The sequence below is a fragment of the Lichenostomus cassidix genome, chromosome 22, assembly GCF_008360975.1.
Source record: "Lichenostomus cassidix isolate B80296 chromosome 22, HeHo_3.0, whole genome shotgun sequence".
Taxonomy (NCBI): domain Eukaryota; kingdom Metazoa; phylum Chordata; class Aves; order Passeriformes; family Meliphagidae; genus Lichenostomus; species Lichenostomus cassidix.
Window position 1 is genome coordinate 1,483,603 of NC_139502.1, and position 11,493 is coordinate 1,495,095.

Here is an 11,493-nt window from a genome sequence, read left to right on the forward strand (position 1 = left end):
GCTGCTCCTGGGGTCACATCCCATCTTTTCCAAGCTCTCCAGCCTCACTTCTGGGGGTTTGCACTTCTTAGGGTGGCTCTGGAGGTGTTGGCCATGCTTGAGGGTCTGGAATGATGGGGAACGTGGAGGTGAATGGTTCCTGTTTCTCTGTTCTCTTCCTTATAAATCATTTGACCTCCAAGGGCTCCCTTGGGAGTCAGATGGCAGATGTCAGGACGACCATGGGGTTTTTTGCACTTACAAATAATTTTCCAGCCTGTCAGTGTCCCAAAAAACCCCTTGTTCCAAGTCCTGGACCCTCATTTCCACCCAACTCCTTTTGCCCTCCCTCATTCCAGCTGATCCTATTTGTGTCACATCTTCCCTCATTTCCTCCTGCAGCACCAACCTCACTCCGATCCAGAGGGGGAAAAAAATCCTGCAAAACGATTTTCTCATCCAATCCAGAGGGTTTTTTCCCCCCTTTGGAGCAGAGCTGAGCCGTGGATGCAGCAAAACCTCCCCTCCAGCCCGTGTTGGTTTAAGCAGGTCTGGGTTTAACCCTCTTTAATTGGCAGCTCGGCAGGGAAGGCTCTGGAGTGTTCCAGGCACGTGGGACAGCAGAGCACAACTTCCAAAGGGATCGATGAAAGCAGGGCCACCTTCCTGCAGGCACCAGCTCCCCTTTCATTAGAGCCACTCCTGCAGTTCCTGTGATTTGAAAATTGATGTTCAGCTGTAAAGGATCTCTTGTGCCGCCTCTCTGCGTTTCCTCTCGGGGTTTGCAGGGTAAATTGCTGCTGGATTTGCATTTAAAAGGGAGCGGTGGCACCGCCGTTCTCGCTGTGGTGTTTGGCCAGCTCTGTCCTGTTAAATTCAACATATTTAGGTTTATCATGGGGTCGTTCAGGTTGGAAAAGAGCTTCAGGATCACCGAGTCCAAGCTGTGCCTGGTACCCAGCTTGTCCCCAGCCCAGAGCACTGAGTGCCACATCCAGGCCATCCTTGGAAAACTCCAGGGATGGACACTCCATCACCTCCCTGGGCAACTCCTTCCTACATTTAACAACCCTTTCCATGGATAAATTCCTGCTGCTGTCCACCCTGCCTGTCCCCTGGCCAGCCTGAGGCTGTTCCCTCTCCTCCTGTCCCTGTTCCCTGGAGCACAGCCTGACCCCCTGGCTGTCCCCTCCTGTCAGCAGCTGTGCAGAGCCACAAGGTCCCCCTGAGCCTCCTTTTCTCCAGGCTGAGCGCCCTCAGCTCCATCAGGCTTGCTGGTTTTCCTGTTTTTTCAGATGTTTGCATGGAATCTCCTCTAGGTTTGGATGCTGAGCATCCCCTCAGGATTGGGAAGCAGCTCTGGCGTGGGTTCAGGTGGCGTTTAGGCCACACAAAGTGGGGTCTTGGCCAAGCTGAGGGGTGAATCCAGCAGCTCTGGCAGCTCAGCTCTTCTCCCAGTCTTTGAGATCATCATTTCAGTGGGAATTCCATTTCTGGGTGTCTGCTCGATGCTCGGAAGCAAAGCCTGTCATTCCCTCTCCCCGAAACACACCGTGTTGCTGACTCCTTCCCTTCCCTTGCCTTTCCAGCTGTCCCGTTCCCTCCCACGCAGCGGCTCACTCTGAAGGAGGTGTTTGAGGATGGCAAGCCGAGGCTGGACGTCCTCAAGAGCCACTTGGTGAAGGAAGGGCGGCTGGAGGAGGACGCGGCGCTGAAAATCATCAACGACGGCGCCGCCATCCTGAGGCACGAGAAGACCATGATCGAGGTGGAGGCTCCTATCACAGGTCAGAGTCCTAAATAACAACCAGGAGAACCCCAGCAGCTTTTTGGCTGTGTTCCTTCCACCCACAAGAGGTTTTTTACCTCTGCTGAGCTCTCAGAAGAGAGGATTTGGCCACACTCTGCTCCTCGCCGCTGTTGTGAGCTTGCTTCTTAGCATGGTAATTCTGTCCTTCTTTTGTGCTTTTCTTCCTCCCCCAGTGTGTGGTGACATCCACGGGCAGTTTTTTGACCTGATGAAGCTGTTTGAAGTGGGAGGATCACCCAATAACACCCGCTACCTCTTCCTGGGGGACTACGTGGACAGAGGCTACTTCAGTATAGAGGTGACCAAGGGAGTGGAGCTTGGGGGTGCTGGGGTTAAAGGAACCCAAAGTGTTGAACCTCAATTAAAATCCAGCTCAGAATCGGTTAAATACAACTCAGGATCTGTTCAAATTCATCTCAGAATCAGTAAAATGCAGCTCAGGATCATCAAATGCAGCTCAGTAAGATACAGCTCAGAATCAGTTAAATGCAGCTCAAAATCAGTTCAAATTCAGCTCAGAATCAGTTAAATGCAGCTCAAAATCAGCTCAAATTCAGCTCAAAATCAGTAAAATACAGCTCAGAACAGTCCAAACACCAAACCCAGAGATCTCATTTACCCTCCACTCGAGTTCTGCACAGGATGAAAACGATGTTGGTGACTCACAGTGTGATTTTGGGCAGGAAAATGATGTCCCAATGCTGTGGTTGAGCATTGGATCCTCACCCAGTGCCAGTGAAGTGGCAGTGATGGGGTTAATGCCTAAACTCTGCCTTCTGGAGTGGAGTTTTAGTGTCACTTGGAGCTGTCACTCAGGGACACCAGAGGGACAGTTGATGGTGTGCTGCAGGCAACAGGATCCCACCAGGCAGTGGGGAGCAAATGTTGGACAACCTGCAGGATTGAGCTGAGCAGGAAAAGAAAAGGCCACGTGCCTGAGCCACTGCTTCCCTCTGGAAATGTTGGAATGGGGTCAGGAAAAAGGAGTAAAAGTCACCTGGGTTGTGTCAGGGCTTTGCAGCTCCCTGGGATTCCATGACTGGGCAGTGCTGGGAGTTGTTGGTCTGCAGGACAGCAAAGCATTCAGTGAATCCCTGTGGCTGCTGCTGGCTCAGTGCAGAGCTGGGATGGGACAGGAAGGGACAGCTATTAGCAAATGCCACAAATCCCAAGGGATTGCAGCCATCTGGTTTCACAGAGGCAGGGCAGAGTGGAAGTGGAGCACTTAGCCCAGTTGGAAGCAGCATAACTAAGGGATTTTGGGGGAACAGGGGCCTGGGAGGTGGCAGAAATCGGTTGGAATAACAAATGGAGAGATTTCTCTTGGAAAAATGAGTCTGCAGGAACAGCTGAGCCGCTGGGCCTGCAGAGCAATCTTCCCCAGTGAAGAATTTTGGGGAGGAACTGTCAGGGATGAGCGCAAGGGGTTCTTTGAAGGATTCTGCAGAGGATTTAGGGAGAGCACAACCGACAGCTTGAGCTCCAGCAGCCCCTGGCTCCCTTCCAGCCCCGCTCTGGAATCCTGACAGGGAGCCAAGGTGTGACGAGGAGCCTCTTCCAGGGGAGCAGGGACGGATGCAGGAGAGGTGGGGCTGTTGGGATTTGGGGTGGTGCTGGCAGGAGGAGCCCCCCGGGAGGAAGGGGAAGGACACATCCCACTGCTCCTCTGCATTTCCTGGGTTGGGTTTGCAGCAGGAGTGTGTTTACCTGGAAAAGGGATTGTGCTCCAGCACGGCAGCTCCTTCTGAGGTAAAAGGTGGATTTTTTTGGTGTTAACCAAGCAACTTTCAAGTGAGAGTTGTTGGGCACTGTCTGTGTGTGGATTGTTTGGATCCCTGCTGCTCCCACTCTCTGCTCTTAGCCCAGGATTGATCTGGCATGGAGATTTTACTCCCAGATCTCCAGAAGTGCTGGGGATCAGCGCCCTGGTCTCTCCATGCTGGGATCATCACGGAATCCTGGAATAGTTTGGGTTGGAAAAAACCTTAAATCCTAATTCCACCCTCTGCCCTGGGCAGGGACACCTTCCACTATCCCAGGTTGCTCCAAGCCCCATCCAGCCTGACCTTGGACACTTCCAGGGATGAAAAACTAAAACAGCAGCAGGTTTGGAGTGTCCCAGAGGCTCAGGGGTGGAAAAGCATCCAGGTTTCCCTGTGATGTGGCCGCTGGGAAGGTGGGGAGCACCAGCAGCAGCCTCGTGACTCACCACACGAACTTGTGCATCCATGAGATGATCCAAGGCCTGCCTGGAGCAGCTGGGGGTGTCCTGAGCAGAGCCAGGAGTTGGACTGGCTGATCCCTGTGGATTCCTTCCAGCTCAGGATATTCCACGATTCAATAACCGTGACCTTTTAGCTGAACGAAAGAGGAGGGGATGGTTTAATTGCATCCTGCTGCAGGCAGACAGGAAACAAGATGCCAGAGTGGGGGCCAAGGAGGTGGAAGGGCCAAACATCCCTTCCAGGTGTTCCCTGTGGCTCCAGGCATTTGGTTGTCCAGGTAAAAGGAATTTCGTGGCTCAGACAAAACCTTTCAACCCTGCCAAAGGCTCTCAGTTCATCAGCTCAGCTGGATGTCGGCAGCAAATCATTCAACAAATTCTTGCTGGGCCTCTGGCTCAGGGAAATTCTCATTTAAAAACATGAATTCCCAGTATAATGAGGCCATGAAGAGTGGATTGGTTGTTGTGTTTTTTTTAAAAGAAAAGAGCTGTGAGGGGAGAGGGGAGGGAAAGCACCGTGTGAAAGCTGGAATGCTGATGGAAGGGGACTCTGGGAAGGGTTTGCTGTCCCAAACCTGCTGTGACAGCGAGACTGACTGGTCACAGATCCCAGCTGCAGAGTGCTGGGCTGACAGGCAGCACGGAAATCGGGATGAACTCCTCCTTTGGGAGATGCTGATGAGGCAGAGCCCTGCTGAAGGATTCTCCCACCAGCTTCCCAGTGGGAAAAAGGCTCCTTTCATGAAGCTTTTAGTCCCAAATCCCAGAATGGCACAAGAAAAGTCTGTGCTCATGGGTAGGGAATGACCAGCCTGGCCTGTGAAGCTGGAAAACAGTGAATAGAATGATTTTGTTAAATTAGAAAGTGAAACAGTTGTTATGACCAGAAATAGAACTATGGGAAGAGGAGATTTTTCAGGAAAAGTGGTGTGATAATGGCATGCACCTTTCCCAGGCTGGTTCTTCCAGTCCAGTTATGGCAGGACACATGATTGCTGTCTAATTATGGAATTATATGTTAATCTTGATTTAATGCACTTTTGATCCAGAAGAATATTAAAGAGATCCAGAAGAATATTAAAGAGATCCAGTCAGCCCTGTAAGGTGGGAGTGGAGGTGGATTGGTGGGCTGGATGAGAGGCAGGGTGAGGAGAGAAGGAGATTATTTCAGATTATTTAAACCCAAAAAGCTGTAACTGGCTGGGTTTGCTCCTTGGCTATTGCAAGCAGGCACTAATCAATCCCTGGGCAAGGCTGGGAAAAGAATCCCTGCAAAACACCAGGAAGCATCCGAGGCATGCAAGTGTAGAAACCTCCCTCATTCCTCATTCCAGCCCCTCTGGAGCCCTCGAGGGCTCTTGAATGTCCTTTACTCCGTGTCCTCCTGGTACCTGGCAGTCCCCACATCCTTGGGAAGTGCTTCCAACCACAGGGAATGGTCTCTCTCCACATCCCTGGCGTGTCCAGGAAGAATTGCGGTGCCAAATTCATCCCCGTTTCGCTTTAAAACCCTTCAGATGTGTTTTAAAATCTCTCCTCTGCAAGCTGCCAACCTTCCATACATCCCAAACCCTCCCCTATTGATGCTGTGTCTCTGCCTTGCTTTGATGCCAGGGCTGGTTCTTTCTCCGAGTCATTTGGTTCATTTATAGCAACTTCCAAGTTCTCCTGCCAGCCCAGAAAAGTGACATTTCGCTTGCAAACACAGGGAGGTTAAAGCTTTAAATCCCAGCATAATTATAAATGGTTTTGTTGGGAGCATTCCTCCTGGTAACAGATGCAATAAAACATGATTCTGCTACTGGCCTTGGCCCCCGTTCTCTTTCAGAATTCCAAATTAATCAAGTTGTTAATGTGGGGTTGAATTCCAAGTGAGACACAGGCGGTGCTTTACAGCTCCTCGGGGTTTTGGGATCAGCTGGGATGATTCATGCAGAGCTTACCTTGCAGGTTCAGTGCTGAAACACCACCAGGCCTAAGCTGTCTGTGCTGGGAACCAACTGGGAGCTGGTTTATTGGGGTTCTGGAGGTTTTTCCCAGGATCTGTGCCCCAAATCAGGAATGTCAGAGGGTGTCACACCACTGCCACCCTCGGTGGCTCCCATTCCCCAGGCGTGTGCAGGTCCTGTCGCCTGTCAGCCTCGAGGGTAAGCTCCTCTTAGAGACTTTAATCCAGATCCTGGAGCTTGCTGTCATTATGGATTGTCCTCCCAGCACTCCACATCGACAAGGGAAATGTGATAACATTTCCCCAGTTCGAGATAGCAGTGATTCTACTGTCAGCGTGACAGTGCAGAGCACACAGGGCTGGCTGAGCCGTCCCTGCTTCCCAGCCCTTCCCTCAGGCTTTTTTTGGGAAGCCAGCGTGAAATATTTCTGCTAAAAACGCCCTTTTCAGCCAGGCTTTGCTCTGTGCCTCATCAAAGGTTTGCAGGTGTTGCAGCTCGGAGATGTGGAAAGCCCTTCTCAAAGCCAGAGCAGCTTTGCTAAGCTAAGCTCGTTTTTTGGGCTCAGCTTTTCCTGTTTTGAGCTTGAACTTCACATGACTGTAGCGTAAGCAGAAAAGCCAGGGAGGGGGGAAATCAGTGGGGAAGATGAAGTTGAATTTTCCGGGTGTTTCGTGGACAAATGGCTGCCTGCTCCTCTCGCTGGTCTCCATCCCAGTGGAACATCTGGAGCAAACAGCTGGTTCTGCTTTGCTGCTCTGCAAAAGGGTTGGTTTTTTTTTCCCTTTGCATTGTGCTGGAAGCAAATCTTCCCCCACCCAACCCTGAGCTGCTTTCTGTTGGCTCCGACCTCATTTGTCACTTCTCCAAGTCAGCCCTAATATAGAGAAATCCCGGTGGCTTTTCCCCTCTTGGCCAGGAGAAGATCCACTGCCCGTTATGGAGCTGGGTTGCTCTCTTGGTTCCACTTTGGGTGTCTTCCCAGAACCTCTTAGTGCAATCTCAGGCTGCTGAGTGCCCTGGAAAAGGATTTTATGACATCCCCTCCTTGCCTCTCTTGCAGTGCGTGCTGTATTTATGGAGTTTAAAGATAAATCATCCCAAAACATTGTTCCTTCTTCGAGGGAACCACGAGTGCAGACACCTCACAGAATACTTCACCTTCAAGCAGGAATGTAAGTATCAGCAGTGGGAGAAGGATTTGAATCTATTTAAATAATATATTTTTGAAAAAAAAAGGTGTCATGAGAATGCGTGGGCTTCGGTTTTTGTGCCTCTCAGTGGCATCAGAGCTGTAAAAACCTGTTGTCTTGTTTTCCTGCCCTTCTGTTTCAGCCCCTGCTAGAAAAAAAATACCCCAAAAAGCCAAATTCAAGTTCTGCAAAGCACCAAATGTGGCCTTTTCGTTGCAAAGACTGAGTGTGGATGGAAGAAATGGGAACACACATCCTCCCCTCCCTGACTTCCAGGCCCAGCAACGTGTAATCAGTGCCAAAAGACTTCCAGCTCCAGATTGTGCAGCTGGGATCAGTGATTGCAGTTGGAAATGAGGGAAGGATTTGCTCCTCCCTGTTTGCACTGGGGAGGATCATTTACCTTGCAGATCGTTTCGGTTAAAAGATGGTTTTGTGCACAGCATTTGGAATATTTTTAAAGCAGTGATGAGGAAAGGTCAGGGAGTGATGGATGACTGTCATTCCAAGCAATTAAAGAGGTAGAGAACTCAGTGCAAAGCTCCTTTGGGTTGGGGTTTTTTTCCCCTTTGGAAAACAGGAGGTGCTGCCTTTATCCTTCCCCAAAAACCCCTGATAGTGTCTGTGAAATTAGGATATTTCTGGGTGTATTTGAGGCTTGGTGTAAGAGCCAAACTGCTTTGGAAGGGCTGTGGTGTCCCTGTTTGATGTGGGGGAACATCCTCTTCCCCTCTGCCTGGCTGAGGCATCACTGGGATTGTCATCCCTGAAAGATCCAGTGGGAATATTCATTTCTCCAAGGGCAAATCCTGCCTCCCATCACCTGTGTCCAGCTAAAAACACAATTCCTGTGTTTTTATATCTGTGTGGTGTTGCTGTGCTGAATTCAGGATGAGCCTGGAGGTGCAGCAGGAATGTGGGAATTGATTGGGTGACATTATCAGCATCCCAAATTTATTCTGTGATCCCAAGTTCTCTATCAGGTGAGGTGAAAACACCTCATCTGTGTGTTGATCTCAGTGCAGATTCTAAAAAACAGCTTGAAGCGAGATGAATATTGTTATCCAAGTCCAGATAAAAACCTTTTCCTCTCCACCTCCAACAATTTTTTTCCAAGTCAGTACCAAAACCAGTATATTTTAGTATATTATTTTAGTGTATTGTTACATATTTTAGTGTATTATTTTAGTGTATTATTTGAGTGTATTATTTGAGTGTATTGTTATATATTTTAGTATATTTTAGTGTATTATTTTAATGTATTGTTATATATTTTAGTATATTTTAGTGTATTATTTTAGTGTATTGTTACATATTTTAGTGTATTTTAGTGTATAATTTCCACTAACACACAGGTGCAAAGTTTGATTCTAAATCAGTATTTTCACGAATGCAGAGGTGCAAAGTTTGATTTGTGGGCCACAGACTGGGAGTTCCCGTATCTCCTCAGGAGCTGAGCTCCTTGCAGTATTGATCATGTATTGATCAGCACTTTGGCCGATCAGGTCCTGATTAAATTCCTTCTCCCCAGGTCGAATCAAGTACTCGGAGCGAGTGTACGACGCGTGCATGGACACCTTCGACTGTCTTCCTCTCGCTGCCCTCCTCAACCAGCAATTCCTGTGTGTCCACGGGGGTCTGTCACCAGAAATCACATGTCTAGATGACATTAGGAAAGTAAGTCAGCTCCCTGGGCTTTCCCCTTCTCTCCCAATCCCCCCGTGGGGTTGGATTTGGGGCTGGAGGGGTGTGAGTTCTGTCACAGCTCCTGCTGATGTTGTGTCCCCTCTCCAGTTAGACAGGTTTAAGGAGCCTCCAGCCTTTGGTCCGATGTGTGACCTGCTGTGGTCGGATCCCTCGGAGGATTACGGCAACGAGAAAACCCTGGAGCATTTTGCCCACAACACTGTCCGAGGCTGCTCCTATTTCTACAGGTGAGGGGTGGTTTTGGGGGGTATTTCTCTCCCCTCGCACTAAAATCACTGTTCAGGCCACTCTGTAGCTGAAATATTCCTCACTTGGCTCTAACACACAAACATTTTTTTTTCTTCTGTGATATCGAGCTGTCTTTGGATAAGTTACTTTATGAAATTGGGGTTTCAGGCAGCAGAGATGCTTCTCTGGGCTGGCAGGGTGCCCTGTGAGTGGTTTTCAGTACCAGGATCTCTAGAAAATACTCTCCTCCTGCTAAAAAAAGGATTTGTGCCGACATTCCACTTATAGGGAGAGTTGAACAGAACACTGCAATTAATTTTTGAATGGTAAAATATATATTGGCCTTGTTTTGGGCTGCTGGACAGAAGCTGAATGGTTTCTCCAAGTGGCTGCTCCCTGAAACCAAGACCACCAGCACTTCCTGGGTGCTGAATTCTCCTCCCTTTTTCTTTTCCAGTTATCCTGCAGTGTGTGAATTTTTGCAGAACAATAGTTTGTTATCCGTAATCCGAGCTCATGAAGCCCAGGATGCTGGGTAAGTGCTGCAGCCCAGGGGCTGGGCAGGGTTTGGGCTCTCCTGGGCAGGGTTTGGGCTCTCCTGGGCAGGGTTTGGACTCTCCAGGGCAGGGTTTGGGCTCTCCTGGGCAGGGTTTGGGTTGTCCTGAGCAGGGTTTGGGCTCTCCTGGGCAGGGTTTGGGCTCTCCTGGGCAGGGTTTGGGCTCTCCTGGGCAGGGTTTGGGCTCTCCTGGGCAGGGTTTGGGCTCTCCTGGGCAGGGTTTGGGCTCTCCTGGGCAGGGTTTGGGCTCTCCTGGGCAGGGTTTGGGCTCTCCTGGGCAGGGTTTGACACCTGCCCTGTTTTCCAGGTACCGAATGTACAGGAAGAGCCAGACCACAGGCTTTCCCTCGTTAATCACAATCTTCTCTGCACCAAATTACTTAGATGTCTATAACAACAAGGGTAAGGCTGGGGCTCTGCTGCTCTTGGGGGGGGTTAAGGAAATCCCTCTCCCACTCTGCCCTCCCAAAATCACAGGGTAATTTAGGTTGGAAAAGAGCTCTAAGAGCATCGAGTCCAAGCTGTGCCAGATCCCCACATTGTCACTGAGTGCCACTTCCAGGTTTCCTTGGACACCTCCAGGGATGAGGACTCCAAACCTCCCTGGGCAGTTCCAATCCCTGAGCACCCTTTCCATGAGGAAATTCCTGCTGCTGTCCACCCTGAGCCTCCCCTGGCCCAGCCTGAGGCTGTTCCCTCTCCTCCTGTCCCTGTTCCCTGGAGCACAGCCTGACCCCCCTGGCTGTCCCCTCCTGTCAGCAGCTGTGCAGAGCCACAAGGTCCCCCTGATCTCCTTTTCTCCAGGCTGAGCTCCTTTCCCAGCTCCCTCAGCCTCTCCTGCTGCTCCAGCTCCTTCCCAGCTCTGTTCCCTTTCCTGGAGTCACTCCAGCCCCTCCCTGTCTCAGTGAGGGGACCAGAGCTGGACACAGCACTCGAGGTCCCTCCCCAGTGCCCAGCACAGAGGGACAATCCCTGCCCTGCTCCAGCTGCCACCACACTGGTTTTAACACAAAAAATACACTATTTTTGATACAAAACCCTCTCCTTCAGTGGCATTCTTGTGCTTGGAATGAAAGAGAGCTTTGTGCTGGGCTGAAGTGGTTGACTTAATGTGTTACTGTGGCAATTAACTGTGGAGTCATAAAGCCTGGAATAAAGCTTTCATTCCCAGCCACAGGACAACAGAGCCCTGTGATGGATGCTGCCATCCCACAGCAGCTGATAGTGTAGGAAAGCTTTCCACTTCCCTCTGGCCCTAAACCCTGGGGATCACGGAGGAATTTTCTCCAGCTGTGGGGTTTTTCACCCCTCGCTTTGGATCTTGGCTCTGTTTGACCTTCACCCTGAGTAAACCAAAAAATTACGGCTAAAGCTTTCTCATTTTGGAGAGCTGGCAGTTTGGCAGAAGCAGAATGGCTTCCCACTGCCAGGGTTAGATGGGATATTGGGATATTCCTCCCTGTGAGGCTGCTGGAATTCCCAGAGAAGCTTTGGCTGCCCCTGGATCCCTGGATGTGTCCAAGGCCAGGTTTGGAGCAGCCTGGGATGGCAGGAGTGGCACTGCTGATCCTTAAGGTTCCTTCCCACCCAGCCCATTCCAGGATTCTCCCAGTATCCAGTGCCCACAGACATTTGCTCTCTTTCCCTTTTCCCTCCCAGCTGCTGTACTGAAATACGAAAACAACGTCATGAACATCAGGCAGTTCAACTGTTCCCCTCATCCCTACTGGCTTCCAAACTTCATGGATGTCTTCACATGGTCTTTGCCTTTCGTAGGGGAAAAGGGTAAGAGAGATTTGGGGTTCTGTTCCAAATGCCCAGTGGCTGATCCTCAGATGTCCTGAGTGTCA

The 11,493-nt window shown here is 50.3% G+C and overlaps 1 protein-coding gene across 5 annotated transcripts in view; it reads left to right on the forward strand.

Moving 5' to 3' along the window:
• PPP3CC (protein phosphatase 3 catalytic subunit gamma) overlaps nucleotides 1-11,493 on the forward strand; it is a 35,253-nt gene that overhangs the window by 12,937 nt on the left and 10,823 nt on the right. For all 5 annotated transcript variants that reach the window (XM_085080885.1, XM_085080887.1, XM_085080886.1 and 2 more), the window contains exons 2-9: nucleotides 1,569-1,766; nucleotides 1,963-2,087; nucleotides 7,023-7,134; nucleotides 8,684-8,829; nucleotides 8,947-9,086; nucleotides 9,545-9,622; nucleotides 9,951-10,045; nucleotides 11,303-11,428. In XM_085080885.1, coding sequence (XP_084937011.1) covers nucleotides 1,569-1,766; nucleotides 1,963-2,087; nucleotides 7,023-7,134; nucleotides 8,684-8,829; nucleotides 8,947-9,086; nucleotides 9,545-9,622; nucleotides 9,951-10,045; nucleotides 11,303-11,428 — 1,020 coding nt within the window. The remainder of the gene's footprint in view (nucleotides 1-1,568; nucleotides 1,767-1,962; nucleotides 2,088-7,022; nucleotides 7,135-8,683; nucleotides 8,830-8,946; nucleotides 9,087-9,544; nucleotides 9,623-9,950; nucleotides 10,046-11,302; nucleotides 11,429-11,493) is intronic.